Below are 19,134 nucleotides of genomic sequence, written 5' to 3'. Positions count from 1 at the left end.
AAAATCATGGAGCCAGATATAGAGGTTAAAGCCTGAGAGAGATCAGAGGAATAGGTACAGCCACAAGCTAACCTCACCTCACCGATACCTTAGCTTCCAAATGCAAGCGACTTCCTGTCTACCCATGCCTATATGCCTTGCTATTCTGCCATCTGATTTGTTCTCTCTGTCTAGCTACATCACTTCCTCTTCCTGCCCAGTTCTGTCACTTCCTATCTGTTTGTACAGACCTCCAGACCTCCATGGTTAACTAGTGTTGGAATTCAAGGTGTGTGCCACCATGCCTGGCTCTGTTCCCAGTGTGGCCTTGAACTCACAGAGATCCAGACAGATCCCTGCCTGCCAAGTGATGGGATTAAAGGCGTGTGCTACCTTTGCCTGACTTTTTTGTTTACTTATAATGGCTTGCCTTTTCCTCTGATCTCCAGGCAAGCTTTACTTATTAAAGTACAAATAAAATATCACCACATTTCAGCACAAATAAACTATCACCATGAGCTGCTATGAATATAGTTGAGCAAGTGATGATTGAGCATCCTTTGGGTATATTCCCAGGAGTGGTATACCTGGGTCTTGGGGTAGATCAATTGCCAGTTTTTTGAGAACTGCTATATTGATTTTCAAGATGGCTGTACAAGTTTGCACTTCCATCAGCAGTGGAGGAGTGTTCCCCTTACCACATCCTCTCCAGCATGAGCTGTTACTTGTGGTTTTGATCTTAGTCATTCAAACAAGTATAAAATGGAATCTCAAAGTTATTTTGATTTGCATTTCCCTGATAGCTAAGGATGTTTAACATTTCTTTCAGTGTTTCTTAGCCATTTGAGATTCCTTTGTTGGGAATTCTCTGTTTAGCTCTGTACCCCATTTTTTTAATTGGATTATTTGGTTATTTGATGTCTAGTTTCTTGAAATCTTTTATATTTTGGAAACCAGCCCTCTGTCAGATGTGGGGTTGGTGAAGATCTTTTCCCATGCTGTAGGCTGCCATTTGTCCTGTTGATGGTGTCCTTGGCCTTACAGAAACTTTTCAGTTTCAGGAGATCCCATTTATTAGTTGTCGATCTCAGTGTCTGTGCTATTGGTGTTCTGTTCAGGAAGTGGTCTCCTGTGCCAATGCATTCAAGGCTACTTCCCACCTTCTCTTCTATCAGCTTTAGTGTAACTGGATTTGTGTAGAGGTCTTTGATTCACTTGGACTTGAGTTTCGTGCAAGACAATAGATATAGATCTAGTTACTTTCTTCTACATGCTGACATCCAGTTATGCCAGCACCATTTGTTGAAGATGCTTTCCTTTTCCCATTGTATAATTTTGGCTTCTGTGTCAAAAGTCAGGTGAACACAGGTGTGTGGATTTACACTTGGGTCTTTGATTCGATTCCATTGATCCACCTGTCTGTTTTTATGCCAATGCCATGTGTTTTCTTATTACTATAGCTCTGTAGTAGAGCTTGAAATCAGGGATGGTGAAACCTCCAGAAATCCTCCTATTGTACAGGATTGGTTTAGTTATCCTGGGTTTTTTGTTTTTCTATTTGAAGTTGAGTATTGTTCTTTAAAGTCTGTAAAGAATTGTGGTGGGATTTTAATGGGGGAGTGCATTGAATCTGCCTAGTGCAGGCACTCAGGTGTGATCTACAGAGTGCAGGACTCAGGTGTGATCCAGAGTGTACAGGACTCAAGTGTGATCCAGAGAGTGCAGGATCAGGAGGGATCCAGAGTTGTATGTGGGGGAAGGGAAGAAGAAAAGTCAGGAAAACTGTGAGTCTGGGTAATATGGTGAGGATTGTGGCTAGTATGGTGAGGATGGTCAGAACAGGGTGAGCATGTGTCTGGTGCTTGGTGTAGAAGGCTGCCTGTGTCTGCACCTGAGGTAATGGCGGATACCACTTCTTGGCTTCTGGGTCTGTTCCTAACCATATCTGTAAGTTTTCTTACCTGCCTGAAATGTGAGCAGTATGCTTCTTTAATTCTAATTCCTTGACTGATTATCCCTTAAAAATAAACCAAGAACTTCGAAAGGAGACACATGCATGGATTCAATATCAGTACTTTCTCTTCAGACTGAATTCGGATCTGCTGTTCACCCCTATGACGTTCCCTATGGGAAACAAACTTCTGGATCACTCTTGATGCCCCTGTACTGTGCAGCCATTGTTCTAGCCGAGAGCTAGCGGGAGCTTGATTGTCCGTGAGTGCGTGCGTGCGTACGTACGTGCATACGTGCATGCGTGCGTGCGTGCGTGCGTGTGTGTGTGTGTGTGTGTGTGTGTGTGTGTGTGTGTGTGTTCCTAGTTGCATATAGGTCCAACACCTGCTGTAGTTTCATTATCTGATATGTATCACTGGTTGTTGCTCGGTGTGGTGAGGCCTCTAAATAAAGAATGTTAGGATGGTGTTCCAATTGTGTGGGTCACCAGGTGTGACTCCTGTGCTCTGTTTGGTAAGCTCTGTCAGCTCAAGGTAGGAACTGTGTCTGTGTGCACGTGTGTGCCCCTACCAGACTCAGATCTGCATGCTCCTCTGGCCTTCAGCTGGTCCCTCGACTTTCTGCCACACTTCTTGTAATGTACTTGAGGCTTTGGTTTCCAACTGTGCTGGATCTGAACTCAGCTCAGAATTTCAGCAAATCATTCATCATTTGAAGATTTACCCTTTTCTTTAAAATTCTGAATATATTTTTAATTACAATATGTCACTCTTCTCTTCCCTTCCCCTCCCTCTGGCCCCTCCCATGTCCCCTCCCTCTGGCCCATCTCGTGTCCCCTCCCTCTGGTCCTTCTCGTATCCCTTACAAGAGAGGTATAGGAGATAGGATTCCATGTGCCCAGGAATCAAGGCCAACCACCGACCAGTGAAACCTTGTGTGAACTACTGCTTTTGTGAACACACACTGGCTAATTTCAGGTTAAGGGAGATAATAGTACCTGTGGGTTTGGACCAAACTAAGAACGCAGATGTAGCCGATGAGGTTTCTCCCCCTCCTGTTGGATCGCTGTGCTCTACAGCTGTCGGGTTGACCTTTCCTCCGTGTCTCCCCAGGACTTCGTGTCCACGGTCATCCGTCTACTTGACAGTCCATCCACTGCCATCAGAGCCAAAGCCTTCCTGGTGCTGCTTCACGTCCTGATTCACAACCGGGACATGCTGCTGCTGAGCTGCCAAGCGAGGTACACCGCCTCTCAGAGGGTCTGTCGGGCTGTTGACCGGTGGTGTGTGTGTCCTGTAGACTACTTACTATTGGCTGTTATGTATCTGACATTGAAAACCTTTCCTGAAGTTTACCAAGAGTTTAATCTATCTCTGGTATCATCAGCTTCTAAGCCCAGAGAGGACCATGGGCACAAGGCAGTGAGGTCTCAATCTGGGGGGCTTTGTGCCTTGCGGGGATGGGGGTTTGCCTGGAAGCCTCTAGGCTGAGAAGCTCAAGGCCCCAGTGTGGGGGTGGTTCAAGAGCAGTCCTGGGCTAGTGTCTGTCTGTCACTTTGAGACTTTTTATTTTGTTTGTTCTTTCTAGAAAGGGATGGTTTTGTAGCCCAGGCTAGCCATGAGCTCTTGGTCCTCCTGCCTTTGCCTCCCCAGTACTGGGGTTGCAGGTATGAACCACCACCCTGGCTTTCTCTCCGTTTCACCCTTCCTGTCAAAGGAAGAGCTATCCCGGGTGTCCCAGAGTTCTGTTTGTGCTTGGCTCCTTCTCACCAACGTTGCTTCAGTTCCTCAGCCCTGCTCCACTGGGGTCCAGAGAGTCCTGAAAATCTAGTTGATATATTTTCATTTGGAGCCTGGAGCTCACTGTGTAGCCCAGGCTGACCCTGAAGTTGTGATCTTCATGCCTCAGTCTCTCCAAGAGGTGGGATTACAGACCTCCTGGAAACCCCGGGGCATGTTCAGTTAGGCCAGGGCCCTCCACACCCTCCTGTGAGAGGTTGTTCTGCTCAGAGCAACTGCGGTGACGTCAGGATGGTGGTGGCAGTTTCATGTGGAGGATCCTGCTCTGTAAACCCTCCCAGGACAGCGCTGGGGCTGGGAGTCCCAGCTGTGGTGCCTAAGCTTCCAGCTGTGTACAGAGTGTGGCCTGGAGGAGTAGTCACTACACACTGTGGCGCAATGCAGTGAGCCGGGTGGCCTGGGCAGGTGTGCAGATTGTGCAGTTGATGGCCTGAGTGTGGCACCAGTCCCTGAGGCCATGCAGCTCTGAAGTGTGGCTCCTCCTGTGTGTGTGCTGTGTGATCCAGAGCAGGACTTACGTGGCCGCTGGGCCAGCCTCTGAGGGATGGCACCTCCCCTTGTCTTTAAGGAGAGAAGGTTCTCCCTCACCTGTGTGTGTTGCATTTGGTCAGTCACTGAGCCGTGGGGACATCAGCAGGCTGAGAGCATCCCTGTGCATGTAGGAAGCCTTGAAGGAGAAAGAGCAGGATGGCCGTGCGGCTCACAGCAAAGCAGCTAATGGAGGAGACAATTCCAGCTGTCACTGTGGCTCCCTGAGAGGTTTTATGAGCATCAGCAGAACTGAAGAGATGGCTTCTGCAGGGCCGGCCCTGGTGCATTGGGAGGCTGTGTAAACCATTGAACCAATGGCAAAGACTCCGGAATGCAGGTCACAGCCACCAGAAGACACAGAGCAGGTCCTGGAGACCTCACACACAAAGCCCCAGGGATTCTGGGGGGCCTGGGACAGATGATTTTTAACTCAGGAAGTTGGAGCAGGCTTCTTCCAGATGCAGGCATTCTCTGTTGGTGCTTGCTTGACCTAGGACAGTGTTAGAAAGACCAGTGACAAGGAGACTGAGGCAGAGTGGGAGATGGTGGCCAGGTGGACTTGTTACCTCACAGCTGTGCTTTGAATTCTGGGAAGCTGACCAAACTCGCTCACCCAGCAGGAAGGAAGCAGCTGAGGGGCTTCACTGTCTACAAGGGAAGAGACAGACTTGAGACAGAATTCTGGGAAGGCTGGAATTGGGGGTGCCAGGCAATCCAGCCGCTGTCCCCTATAGAGAGCCCCCGGAGGCTCCTTGTCTCTGGAACTGAGGTGGACAGTTTCAGAGGAATAGCGCCCACGGTGGATCTTTGGCTTCCGTGGGCACGGGCACACATGCATGCAAACACACAGGTACAAACAGACACAGGCATACACACACGTGCACACACACAGGACAGAGGTCTCGACCTCTGAGTGCTGCGGGAGGGGCCTCCCCCCGGAGCCACTTCCACCCCTTGTCACCGGAGGGTGGTGTCACCGGAGGGTGGTGTCACTGGAGGGTGGTGGTGTCACCGGAGGGTGGTGTCACCCGAGGTTGTCATGGACACGCCTCTTCCCCTGGCTGCTGCCTTCCTCTCTCATGGCCTCAGGTCTGTCTTGGTGGCTGATATTCCTCTCTACACAGTGTGTCCTTTCTCTCTTTGGTTTAAAGATACTTTCTTCCCATTCAAGTTCAGAATTTTATATAAAATCTTTGGGGAATATTTCTTTTTTTTTTTAAAGATTTATTTATTTATTATGTATACAGCATATGTGACTGCAGGCCAGAAGAGGGCACCAGGTCTCATTATAGATGGTTGTGAGCCACCATGTGGTTGCTGGGAACTGAACTCATGACCTCTGGAAGAGCAGTCAGTGCTCTTAACCTTTGAGCCATCTCTCCAGCCCGGGGAATATTTCTTGAATCTGTGGATTTATATCTTTTGAGTCAATTTGATTTTCAGCCATGATTTTTTAAAATACGTTTCCATCCCTCTTGCCCTGGACTCCCTTGGAGACTGGTGACGCCTGTGTAAGGTCTTAGTTAATTGTCCTGTTGTTCCCAGAGCCTCCATTTTTTTGTGCCCTCTGGGTTTTCGGCTTTATAATCTCAAATGATCTCGTCTCACATTCCCGGTACAACTTTCAATTTCTATGCTGTTGAATTGAGTTCATCTGGTGAGGTTTTTTGCATTTTTCATTTGGTTCATTTTTATGAACTTTTTAAAAATGTAAGACTTTAAATTCTTTCATTGGATTTAAGAGCATTTTCAGTGCTTTTTGGAAATTTTAATTTTTGACGACATCTTTTCTAGCGTTGGGGCCATGCATGCCCCTGACACACGTGGAGTTTGGAGGGCACTCTCTGGGAGTTCTTGCCCTCTTCCCACCTTGTGAGTCCCGGGGCTGGAACCCGGTCACAGCGTGGCGGCAGCCACCTTTACTTGCTGCTCCCATTACCAAAGCTTTTTTATGGTGTCTGTCGATTGCTCTTCCCAGCACGGGACTCGCTGCTGTTCGCCTGTCCAGCCGGTGTTGGGTAGTGTTGTGATTCCCAGGGCTTTACCTTGATGGGTGGTATTTGAAGGTGTTCAGGATGTTCTGCTTCTCTGGAGGTCCGAGTCTCTCTTCACACTACATTGGTGGGCCTGGGGTGTGGAGGAGGGGGTGCTGGTCTCTGGACCTCTGACACTTCTCTCCTGTGGGAATTAATTAGGTCATTGCCTTGTGAATGGAAGACTGTTGCCAGTCAGACACCGATCCTGCTGCTCCTGGGGACCCTGAGAGTGGCCCAGCTCTGCTGGGTGGGAAATGGAAGGTCAGCCCATGACTCTCGACTTCCTTCTGCCCAGAAGGACTGGGGACTGGTGTGGGCTTCATCCTTGCAGGGGGAAGAGGCCCTGCCCACACCTCCCAGCTGGGGACCTGGAGCAGGCACTACTGTAGCTAGAGTTTTCCTGCCTGGCCCACAGTCAGGACAAATCTCTGTCACCTGCCAGTCCCACAGCCGCTCAGACCCAACCAAGTAAACACAGAGACTTACATTGCTTACAAACTGTATGGCCGTGGCAGGCTTCTTGCTAACTGTTCTTATAGCTTAAATTAACCCATTTCCATAAATCTATACCTTGCCACGTGGCTCGTGGCTTACCGGCATCTTCACATGCTGCTTGTCCTGGCGGCGACTGGCAGTGACTCCTTCCACCTTCCTGTTCCCTCCTTTCTCCTCTCTGTTAGTCCCACCTATACTTCCTGCCTAGCCACTGGCCAATCAGTGTTTTATTTATTGACCAATCAGAGTAATTTGACATACAGACCATCCCACACACTACAGTAGAAGGCCAACTCCTGTCGGTCCACTAGAACCGTGGAGGGGGAGGGAGAGGTCCTGTGTGGCATCCCTTTGGTCTGTTAGGTATCTTTTTACATGGGCTCAGGAAAGACTCGTTGGAACCGTGCTGGGACGCAGGCTTTGGAAGTACTCCGGTAACAGCTGAGGAACGGAGGAAATGAAGGAGACTCATGGCTGCACTGTTTCCTACGTGTCCCCCGTCTCCCCCACCCCTGTTCTCCAGGCAGCCCACCTCCTGTTTACTCTCTGGAGTCTAATTAAGCTTGTTTTAAAATTTATATTACTATTATGTCCAGTGGTTATTGGTTGTGATAGAGAACTCAGAAAAGCGAGGCTGCTCCATATCAGCAGAAGAGGGAATTACAAATGACTTTTGAATATTGCACATAGAAACTCTAGTTGCTGCAGCCTTCAGGAGCGAGCTGGGGAATGTCTTTGACAGTAAATGCACCGTCACTTTGGTTTCAGCAGTTTTACACTTGACATTTGGCCACTATGAACGTGAGTCGTTGAGGTTCCGTGCCCCAGGGTGTCCGGTGGGTGTTGTTACAGCCAGCGCTGATGGCTGGGATCCTGTGAGTAGTCATTGATTGACCTGGGGGCGCTCACTAGGTGCCAACAAGGGAGGAAGGGAAGGGCCGGTTCTATGTTAAAATTGAACATATTTTGGTAAAAGAACTCTCGGTGGCAGGACACATCTATTTTTCTGTATCTGCATAACACCCTTCAAAAATAGGACTGGATGAAAGATATCAAATTGATTATCTGAGGCAGGTGGGGTGGAGGGGTTACTTGCCTCCGCTCACTTGCTTTAGGTTGTTACACTAAGGTGTGAAGGGACCCCAGTGGCTCACAGCTCTAAATACTTGCTCCCCAGTTGGTGATGGGCTAGTTTGAAGGATGTGACAGGTGGAACCCACTAGGGATGGCTGTGGGGGGCCTGCTCCCACTTTTTTCTCAGGGTACTCTTGGGGAGTGAGGGATAAGAGATTTAGATAGAAATATAGAGGGGAGAGAAAGACAGAAACACAGAATACCCTCGGGAGATCCTGGATCCTTATCCACTGGCCCTTCTGGCTCTGCTAAAGGACTTTTTATAGGAACACCAAGGGGTGGAGCAAAAGACCTCCCCCTAGCACAGCCAAGTGCAGACCCTCCCAAACACCTGGTAACCATGCCCGTGGTCAATCCATCCCCTGATGCAGCCCTGCTGGGTAAAGCAAGCTAAAATCTCACTAGGAAACCTTTGTGGGCCTCCACATGTGGCCCTTGAAGTCCAGTCCTTCCCCTGGTTCTGGTCCAGCTCCCTGTCTCCTGTGAGGGTGGAGAGCTGGCTGCCGCTCCTGTGGCCATGAACTCTGCCACGCCTTTCTCCTGTGGCGGACTCACTGCACTCTCTGAGATGAGCAAAGTCCCTAAGACCGTAAGGTAAGGTTCACTCCTGTAATTAAAAAACAAATCCAAGCGGATAGGGGAGCATTAGCAATGTTAGCACCTGCTGTCAGGAAGTCATAAAGAACTAAGGGAGGGCCTTTGAGGGGACTCAGCAGGTAAAGGCACCACCGAAGGCTGATGACCAGAGTCCAGTCCCTGGGGCCCACATGGTGGAAGGAGAGACTAGATTTCTGCACGCTGTCCTCCGACTTCTACACGCGTGCTGTGGTGTGTGTGTATCTGTACTCCACACACAGACAAACAAGACAAACAAATGTGATTAAAACAAAAAACACAAAACAAACAAACAAACAAACAAACAAACCAAAAGGGTTACGGGATCCTCAAGACAGTAAAATTGATTTTTTTTTCTAGACTTGGGATTTGACTTGGTGATGTCAGTTGTTCTCAGGAAGAGAGTGTCGAGGTGGAGGGTGGCTGGCTTCTGTTTCCTTTGCGGCCCAGGGCCTAAGTTGCTGTGTCTGTAAGAGCTGAATAGGAGAGCACAGAGCTGAGCTGTGTGGTGGGTTTGTCTGGAGCAGCTCCTCCCTTTCCGGTCCCTGCTGCTCCTCTAGCAGCTGAGTCCCACATGCCATCTTGTTGCCTGTCTGCCCCTGACTTCCCACCCTCAGCCTGTGATGACCTTTATGTACGTGGTGGATGCTTTTCCTGTTTCCTGTCACCACCGCCGTCTCTTGATGGTCTATATTTCAGCACATTTTCTGCTATGTCAGCTCTCCCATCCCTCTGCCATGGAGCTGAGCCGTCAGCATCAGATAGAAAGGATGTGACATCTCCCCAACGTCTACCCCTTCAGATGGCACTGCACTCAGATTGAGTGTGACAAGGGATGAAATGGGGCCTTCGGCATCTCTGGGTGTGACTGGTGCTTCGGGGGATGGATGGTTCTGTCAGTTCATGAGGAGGTGTGTGTGAGCTGGGTGTGAGCGCCTCCTGAGGGATCAGACTTTCTAGAGGCTTTCTTTCCCTCCCCTATGCATCTCTGTTAATATGGAAATCAGTGGAATAAAAAAAAATACCTGCTTTGATCTTAAAAGAAAGATTTTCTTAAAGAAATATTTACTCTGGATAATTGGTTAACCGTGTGGGAAAATTTATTTTCTACGCTTATACAAAAGTTAATTCCAGATGGATTAAAGAATTATATACCCAAAAGAAACCATAAACAGCTGGAAGAGAGTATGTTTAAATCTGGGAGAGAAAAAGAAGCGCGGAAGCAAGTACTTGGAAACTTCTCCATCCCTTAAAAACCATAGGTAAAGCACTGGGTGTCCTGCAGAGGACCCAGTTCAGTTCCCAGTACCCAGAAGCACTGGGTGCTCCTGCAGAGGACCCAGTTCAGTTCCCAGTACTCACAAGCACTGGGTGCTCCTGCAGAGGACCCAGTTCAGTTCCCAGTACCCACAAGCACTGGGTGCTCCTGCAGAGGACCCAGTTCAGTTCCCAGTACACAGCACCTGTAACTCCAGCTCCAAGGGTTGTGATGTTCTCCTCAGGCTTCCATCAGTGTTGTGTACACATGGTGCACATACATGAAGGCACAACACCTATGCACATAAATAAAATCATAGATAAACCTTATATGCTCACAAAACTTCGAAGATTTTGTTTCACACATAATAATCTCTGCTTTCAAGGGGTTTCTAATGACAGGGATAGATAATTTGCATCATAAATAATTGAAGAAATGGCCAGAGAGATCCAGTGTGTGGTGCTTGCTCTGTGGGTCTGGAGAACTGAGCTCAACCCCTGGAACCCTTGCAAATGTGTGTGGAGAGAACAGCTCCGGGAGGTTGTCTCTGCCTCCACGTGCATGCCATGACATGTGTGTCTACACATGATAAAAATAATGATAAAAATTAAGACAATAATTGAAGATGCAAATTAAGGTGACACTAAGGAGTAAAAGCAGTGTCGCTGTCATACATCCGAAATTCAGACGGTGGGGGCTTGTTACCCGTTGAGGCTGTGGGTGGGGGGCACTTGTTACCCGTTGAGGCTGTGGGTGGGGGGCACTTGTTACCTGTTGAGGCTGTGGGTGGGGGCACTTGTTACCTGTTGAGGCTGTGGGTGGGGGCACTTGTTACCCATTGAGGCTGTGGGTGGGGGCACTTGTTACCCGTTGAGGCTGTGGGTGAGGGCACTTGTTACCCATTGAGGCTATGGGTGGGGGGCACTTGTTACCTGTTGAGGCTATGGGTGGGGGGCACTTGTTACCCGTTGAGGCTATGGGTGGGGGGCACTTGTTACCTGTTGAGGCTGTAGGTGGGGGCACTTGTTACCCCGTTGAGGCTGTGGGTGGGGGCACTTGTTACCCCGTTGAGGCTGTGGGTGGGGGCACTTGTTACCCGTTGAGGCTGCCTTTGAATGGGCAGTTTGGGATGTGTCTTTGGAACCTGATTGTTCCCAGCACCGTGAGCGAACCTGCACAGGTGTGTGCTTCTCTAGTGAGCCTAAGCAGCTGACAGACCAACACCCCTGTGACTCTTTGCCTAACTCTGCTTTTGCTGGGCTCCTGAGTAGCCTCCACCTTTGACACTGTGGCCTTGTCATACGTGGGCTCATTGTGGACACACAGAGGCATCTCAAAGACTCTGACATTTACAGAGTGTCATTTTACCTGCGTGATTGCCGACACCATCCTCTAGGTTGGAGTCTGTCAGTGGACGTGCCCATCCTGTGGAAACAATTGTATGCTATCTCTCTTTTTTCTAGAACTTCCCTTTCCTTTTCATATTATATCAGCTGTTCTCTGTTGCTGTGATAGGACAGCGTATGAAAGAGTGCATTTTGGCCTACGATTCCAGAAGGGAAGGCCATAATGTTGGGGAGGCGTGGTAGCAGGTGGCCGGAGCAGGACGCTGGGAGACTGCATCTTCAACCGTGTGCGAAACAGGCTGAAGGAACAGCAAGGCTGTGAACTCTCGAAGTTGCCCGTGACAGACTTTCCTCCAGCCAGCCTTCATGTCCTAAGCATTCCATAATCTCCTGAACAGCGCCACCCAGTGAAGACGAAGCCCAAATGCATGAGCCTGTGGGGACATTTCTCAGTTAAATCACCACACATGCATGTGCATGTGTGATGTGCATGTGTAGGTGTATGTTTGCATTTGGGCACTTGTGTGCGCATGTGTGTGTACTTGCATGTGTGCACGTGTGTGTGTGTGTGCATGCAATGCAGTGTGTGTGTGTGTGTGTGTGTGTGTGTGTGTGTGTGTGTGTGTAGGCCCAAGGCTGATGTTGGGAATTATCTCAATCTTTCTTCCACCTTATTCTTTGAGCTAGGCTGTCTCAATCAAATCCAGAGCTCATTTGATAGGGCTAGTGTTTGGATCTAGCTTGCTGTGGGGATCCCATCTTGGACTTCTGAGGCTGGAATTACAGATGACTCACTCCGCCCGCTTGGTCTCTCTGGAGATCGGAATCTGGTCTTCTTGCTCCACAGCATGTGCTTTGCCCGCTGAGCCCCTCCTCAGTTCTCTTCCCTAGAGCCCGAGTTTCTAACCGTCGCTGATGGTTTGCTTTGCTCCCTGGCAGCCGCAGCTGCACCTTAGCCCTGCTCAGCTGGAAGGCAGGATGCAGCCTCTGTGGTTTGACGGTGTCCCCCGAGGGTCCCCTGAGGGTCACGCTGGTTAGGTCTGTAGTGTGCTGTGTCCCCCCTTTCAGCACTTGACTCTGTTTCTCTCTGCCAGCCAGTCAGGGTTCAGACTGGCCTGGCACAGAGTGGGAGAGCGGAACCCCCTCCCACATGGCGGGGGTTCTGACTCAGTCAGGGTCATCTCGGCCCTGTTGATGATGGCCCACTGCTGTGTGCCCGGACTATTGGATAACAACAGGCAACTTGGATCCCATGATGCATTGGTGCCAGCACTCATGTTTCATCTCTGAGAAGCTCCTAATTTACCAACGAGAGCCTGGCTTTGCTCTAAAAGCCCAAAGACCCGTGCTACGGCTCACTGTGCCGGCCGGCGTGTTCTGGGCCCCTATACTGCAGACACTCCAGAGTGACTGGTCGTGCTCCAGCAGAAGGCCCCAGGGAACATTCTAGACTCCCATTTTTCCTTTCTGGTCATACTAATTCTTACATTTCATGCCAGTCAGCATATGGATTCTGATAGTTGCTAAGTACGACTCTTCCAGGTACAGATTAAGGAAGTAAAGAACCAACTAGAGTGGGCCTGTAGAAATGTTGGGGCTGCCGTAACTTGAATTTGGGTCAAAAGTCCGTTTATCACCTGGCCACCATATCTGAGTCAAAACTGATCAGGCATGAATGTGTTGGATTCGGGGAGGCGTTTGCCAAGGACCCTGGCAGGGAAGGGGGAGAGAGGAAAGGCACATTCCATAAATATTTAAAGCAAATTATTCCTGAATGGGAAGAAACCAGTGCTGTAGTAGCAGCAGCATGTGCAGTGGACAGATAATGGGTTCAGCATGGAAGGAACTAGAAGGAACTGAGGGAAGCGCCATGGCTCCATTCTCTGGAATGGAGGTTTGGTGAGGGGAGTGAGGAGTGAAGCCATCCGGGTGACATCATGTTCCAGCAGCCTCTGCCCACAGGTCTGGGTGGTGGACCGCTGGGCGCAGCCAAGGGACAGGAGAAGCTGAGGGGACGGCAGAACCTGAATCCCCTCCTCGCCCTAATTAGTTACAGACAGCAGCTTAGGTGGGGAAGGAGGGTTTGACCCTCACAGGTGAGGACCCTGCTGTCCGTCACGGCCAGAGTGTGGGCCGGGCCGCCTCACCCTGAGCTGCTCAGGAGGCAGAGAGCAGGGGTGTCCCCGCACATCTGTGGGTGCACATCAGAAAGTACCGAGCGTGCAGGAGAATCAGTGTTTGGGACAGGTCTCAGATAGTCCAGGCTAGCCCCAAAATCACTTTGAGTGGAGGATGGCCTTGAACACCTGCCCCTTCTGCTTGTCCCTCCCAAGCACTTGATCAGAGGTGTGAGCCGCCACCCTGGGCCCCAGTTGACGAACACACTGACACCAACCAGCCTCGTGCACACTGCCAGTTAGCTGTCGGTGCCCCGGCTCCGTGAGCACCAGAGACACAGGACTTGGTGATTTCATCCCTGAAACCTGGATGTGTGTCAGGACAGAGGAGAACACAGAGGGGGGAGTAAGGAGGGGCGTTGGGGGGCGGGGGTGAGGGTTCCCGCAGGGGGGAGTAAGGTCATTGTGGTCGGGAAGGTCAGGGGGTGGAACACTGGGAGGAGGCTCCCCTGCAGAGGTAGATGGAGAAGAATGGGTCTTGGGGCGGGCAGCGCTGGTTCTTAGCAAACAGACAGAGGTTTTCTTAGGGGCTCACTCTGCAGCAGGGTTTCACAATGTGACTAGACCTCACCTTAAGGAAAGATATTTTAGACTTTGGAAATTAAATAGCACATCATTAAATTTTGTCGTGAATAATTTAGATTTTAGAGAATATTTGAATCCTCAAAGACATGTAGGAATGTGCTTTTGTGTACTCTGCAGATTTGGGGGACAGTTTTTTCTTTTGAGTCTCTGACTACCAAAAGCTAAGCACCCCCCTTTTGGCGGCTCTCTACATCTAGGATAGCTATTGATTTAGGGGTGTTCCCAGGGCAGCGAGAAAAACTCACTTTGGAGTTATTCCAGTTTGGGTGAAGTGGCCGAGGTGTTCTCCTGCGTCCCAGAGGCAAACGTCAGTGTCGTCTGCAGAGGCCTGGCTGCAGACTGCACAGTGCTGCTCTAAGTGCATGTGTAGAGGCTGTGCTCAGTGGAGACTGGAGTCCTCTGAGGGATAGAAAAGGTGGAACCTGGGGCCTGGGGTGGGGGCCATGGGAAAAGGTCGGCTTTGCCTTATGTAAATGTCAGTGGAAGACAAAGAAACCTCTCCCTAAGTTCACCATGCAAGACCAGGCAGGTGTGTAGTACATTTGTTTCTGAGAAGGTGACAGAAAAACAGACTCTTGACAACTGTTCGCAGTTCTGCTGACAGGACCCACAAGTTGCATCATAAAGGAAATACTGATACATATTAACTTAAAGTTAGGAACTTCTGTTAAATTCAAAGTTAAAAACAAACAAAACAACCCAAATCAAGCCACAGACCAGGAGAAGGCACATGTCACACGAATAATCCCCCATTGAGCTTCTAACCCAAAGGACCAGAGAATCCAAGAGAAGAACAAACAAGACTTAAAGGGCCCTTCACCCACATGTCTATCCCTAGATGTTCAGTTAACACATGAGAAGATGCTGAGCTTCATGAGGATCAGGACAGCTCATAGCATATCTGTCTCATGTGTATACACACACACACACACACACACACACAGAGCAGACATCCTAAACTAATGGACAGAAAGATTTGCTAATGAAACTGTTGCTGTCCACCTTTCTTTGGGTCTGTGTCCACAGTTTCCCAAAAGAACTAGAGTTCATTTGAATGGTCGGGGCTTCCAAGCAAGTTTAATATTAATGACCAACAAAAGGCTGGTACCCATGGTTCTTCTTTGATCTTGGGACACCGAGAGCCCTTTGTGTGCAAATGTCCTGGTTGGTCGCCATCTGTCACTTGGAGAATGTATCTTTCCACTGGGCAAAGGCAAATGAAATCAGGATGTTGTTTACAGCATGAGCAGAGATGTCTGACACAGCCTTGCTTCTGCATAAATGTCCAAGCTTGTGAAGTGCAGCTGACTGTGCCTGGCCGGTCAGCGTGGCTGGGACTGCACCTCTGGAAACACTTGCCTCAGTGGCGTTTCAAACAGACACTATCTACCGTATCGGATCGGGAGCAGTAATCTTTGCCTGGTGCTCTTTGCAGGCTGGTGATGTACATCGAGAGAGACAGCAGAAAGACCTCCCCGGGCAAGGACCTGCAGGGTGGGAGCGAGTACCTGGCCAGGTGCCTGGATCTCCTCATCCAGCACATGGTACAGGAGCCACCCCGGATCCTAGGTAAATGACAGCGCCTTATCCAGGCCCTTAGTTGTTCCCGTTCTGCAGTGTCTCCTGCATTGCTGCTTACTCAGTCTGCGTTTCTTCTATTTTAAAAATGAATTGCTTGGGAATTTTATATGTTCACTCCCCTCAACTCCTCCCCTGCCCACCCTCTCAGCCCTCCCATCCCTTCCCACCCAACTTTGACTTCCTCCTCCTTGTCATTGTTATCTTTGTCAGTCTCCCTCATCTTCTTTTCCTCCTCCTCCTCCTCCTCCTCCTCCTCCTCCTCCTCCTCCTCCTCCTCCTCTTTCTTCCCCAGTCAAGCCCAGTTTGCGTTGCCCAGTTCATCTTGGGATTGGGGCTCTGAGGTGTGATCAGTCCACTACGGTGTATCAGTAAAATAAAAGAAAGCAACCCACTAACCGACTTCCGCTCCCAGCAGCCATCAATGGTGGCAACACATCCGTTTCCTCATCTCCAGGCTGGGATTGTGTCTGGCTGGAGCTTGCACAGGTCTCGTGCATTCCCTCACAGTCTCTGAGTCTCCCAGTTTCTGTTGTTGCAGGGCAGTGTGGAGACATTCCTTTGGAATGTGTGGCTTTAAGACTTACATTGCCTTGTCTGTTTATATGATTGAGATGTGTTACATTTGCGTGTTATAGCAACTCTTTTTCTTTTTTTTTTTTTTTTCCCTTTTTTTGAGACAGGATTTCACAGTGTAGCTTTGGAGCCTGTCCTGGAACTTGCTCTGTAGACCAGGCTGGCCTCAAACTCACAGAGCTCTGCCTGCCTCTGCCTCCAGAGTGCTGGGATTAAAGGCGTGTGCCACCACCGCCCGGTGATCATAGCAACTCTTATACAGAAAGTATTTAATTGGCACCATTATCATGATGACAGGAAACATTGCCGGTGCAGGCAGACACGGTGCTGGGGAGGTAGCAGAGCTCTACCTCCGGATCAACAGGCAGAAGGGAGAGATGGCCACTGGGCCTGTTTGAGCATCTGAGACCTCAAAGCTGTCTCCCAGTGACACACTGCCTCCAACAAAGCCACCCCTACTCCAGCAAGGCCACACTTCCTAATAGTGCCATTCCCTATGAGCTTATGGCCATTTAAGAAAATAAATGAGCTGGAGACCAGGATGTGGTTCAGTCGGCTCGGCTCACATGCATGAAGCCGAGGGTTCCATCACTAGCACTGCATAGAGTGTGGTGGTGTCTTCTTATAACCCAGCATTCAGGAGGTAAAGGCAGGAGCTCAGAAGATCAAGGTCATCCTTAGCTACACAGCATGTTTGAGACCCTCTTAGGTCTCAAATAGAAAAAAAAACAACCCCAAAACAAAAATCATTCCCAACAACAATATTTATATTGGATTTTACATGGTCAGTTTAAGTTAATTTTCTCAAGATTTCTCTCTGCCCATAAATGTACTTGGTCCTAACTGAAAGGTTGAGGAGTGATCTGCCCATATCTTAAGAAGTAAATTTCCCTTGAAATTAGAGCCATAAATATATTTATTATTAAAATAATTTTAAAAATGTATATTTTGTTTTGTTATGTTGGTTGGTTTTGTTGTCATTATTGTTGTTTGAGACATGGTCTCTTTATGTAGCCCAGGCTGGCCTGGGACTCAGAGATCTGTCTGCCTTTGCCTCTTGAGTGTTGAGACTAAAGGTGTACACCATCACACCTGTTTTAGTTTTTTGTTGTTGTTTGTTTTTTGTTTCATTTTGTTGAGACAAAGTTTGGGGTGGAATTGAACTCACTGTGTAGCAGAGGCTGGCTTTGAACTCCTGATCCTACGGCCTCTATCACCCAAGTGCTGAGATTTGAGATGTATAGCACCACATCCAGAAACACAGGTTTAAGTTTCTAATTTGAGACATTCGAGGTCGATGCCACAGGTTTTGGTGGTGGTTGCTGTTTGAAGAGGTACCTCTAATGTGAGAACATGTAGTGACAGCCTGCGGGGGTGCTGACTGCCCTGAGGAAATGCCTTGCTGGAGCTAGAGTTTTCCTGCCTTGCCCACAGTCAGGACAAATCTCTGTCACCTGCCAGTCCCACAGCCGCTCAGACCCAACCAAGTAAACAGAGACTTATATTGCTTACAAACTGTATGGCTGTGGCAGGCTTCTTGCTAACTGTTCTTATATCTTAAATTAATCCATTTCCATAAATCTATACCTTGCCATGTGGCTTGTGGCTTACCGGCATCTTCACATGCTGCTTGTCCTAGCGGCGACTGGCAGTGACTCTTTCTGCCTTCCTGTTCTTTCTTTTCTCCTCTCTGTTAGTCCCACCTATACTTCCTGCCTAGCCACTGGCCAATCAGTGTTTTATTTATTGACCAATCAGAGCAATTTGACATACAGACCATCCCACAGCACTTCCCCTTTTCTTTCTTTCTTTCTTTTTTTTAAAGAGGAAGGTTTTAACTTTTATACATCTCTAAAGCCAGCTTGGTATATTTGGGAATTTGGGCATAGCTTCTCTTACTACTTCCTGCTGGAGGGGGACATTGTATATTATGGGGACACAAAGAAAATATTAGGATTATGGAGTAGTCCATGAGGTTGTATTGTCTGAGCCAGTTGCCTTGAAATGGTTCTGGATGTTGGATTATCTGAGCCTTGGTGTCATTGGAGACCTTTCAGGGGGTTTTGGCTGGTCAAACCTGATATATCTTAATCTGGAACAAATCCATAGCCTCTGGCTTTCTGTGGAAACAAAAGCAGAGCCTCCTTTCCAAAGCAACATATCCTTAGATCCAAATTTTGAAGTCAAGATACCTTTAAAATACACATTTTGGCATAACTCAACAGCTTTTGTAATCAATTGTTTTTCTTCAGTTACAAATATTAAAGAGAACATAATCGAGATTCTCTGTGTGGTAGCCATCTTTACGTAGCTTATTTTTTATATTACCTTGAGCCTATTGCTTTAAACTGCAGCCTTCTAAGCCTGAAACGGAGCTGTGGCTGCTGGCTCCGCCTACTTCAGCTTCCCAACATGGCGGTGGTACATTTTCCGCCAGCTCTAGGAGCCATCAACTCTCAGAAATAGTGGGTCTATGCTTCTATCAAAGCAGTGTGTAGCCCAGAAACCTTTTTTGTTTTGTACTAGCAAAGGCTAAATTCACCACGCAGCTTAATGTACCACTTGCAGAGGCCTCATTCCCACCATACTGCAGGTCAAGCGCACACACCAGGAACCCGCCATAGTAGCTCAAACCCACAGGCTGCCACTAACTTGAGAGAAACAACTAGGAACTGTTTTTAGCTCCATTTTAGAATCTTTTTTCTCAGGTTTTAGGTGGAAACTCTTGCCAACACGTTGGGCGCCACCTTGCTTGTTGTTTTCGGGAATTAAAGTGACATGAGGAGGGCTCAGGGCTGCTCTGGCTCCTTTCTCTTGTGTTTCCAGCAGGTGTAGCTCTAACCCAGAAGTGTTTGGCACATTAAGTTTGACTCAAGCCATTTTAGTGAAGATGAGGACGTCATTGTAACTGCCAGTAACTCTTACTAATCAATTAGGAAACATTTTCCATCTAATGACTGAAAAGAAAGCACTTCATAATTTAGCCAGCAAAAATGTTGGAAATTGGGCTGGAGAGATGGCTCAGGAGTTAAGAGCACTGGCTGCTCTTCCAGAGGACCTGGGCTCAATTCC

At 48.8% G+C, this 19,134-nt stretch overlaps 1 protein-coding gene across 12 annotated transcripts in view; it reads left to right on the top strand.

Moving 5' to 3' along the window:
• The window catches only part of Ulk4 (unc-51 like kinase 4), a 307,398-nt gene that overhangs the window by 75,667 nt on the left and 212,597 nt on the right, over nucleotides 1-19,134 (top strand). For all 12 annotated transcript variants that reach the window (XM_076577412.1, XM_076577414.1, XM_076577409.1 and 9 more), the window contains 2 exons: nucleotides 3,045-3,172; nucleotides 15,344-15,477. In XM_076577412.1, the coding sequence (XP_076433527.1) occupies nucleotides 3,045-3,172; nucleotides 15,344-15,477 (262 nt within the window). The remainder of the gene's footprint in view (nucleotides 1-3,044; nucleotides 3,173-15,343; nucleotides 15,478-19,134) is intronic.

The sequence above is a fragment of the Peromyscus maniculatus genome, chromosome 7 (genome assembly GCF_049852395.1).
Source record: "Peromyscus maniculatus bairdii isolate BWxNUB_F1_BW_parent chromosome 7, HU_Pman_BW_mat_3.1, whole genome shotgun sequence".
Taxonomy (NCBI): Eukaryota; Metazoa; Chordata; class Mammalia; order Rodentia; family Cricetidae; genus Peromyscus; species Peromyscus maniculatus.
Note: the sequence above shows the minus strand (reverse complement) of the source record. Positions and strands in the feature narration are given on the sequence as shown.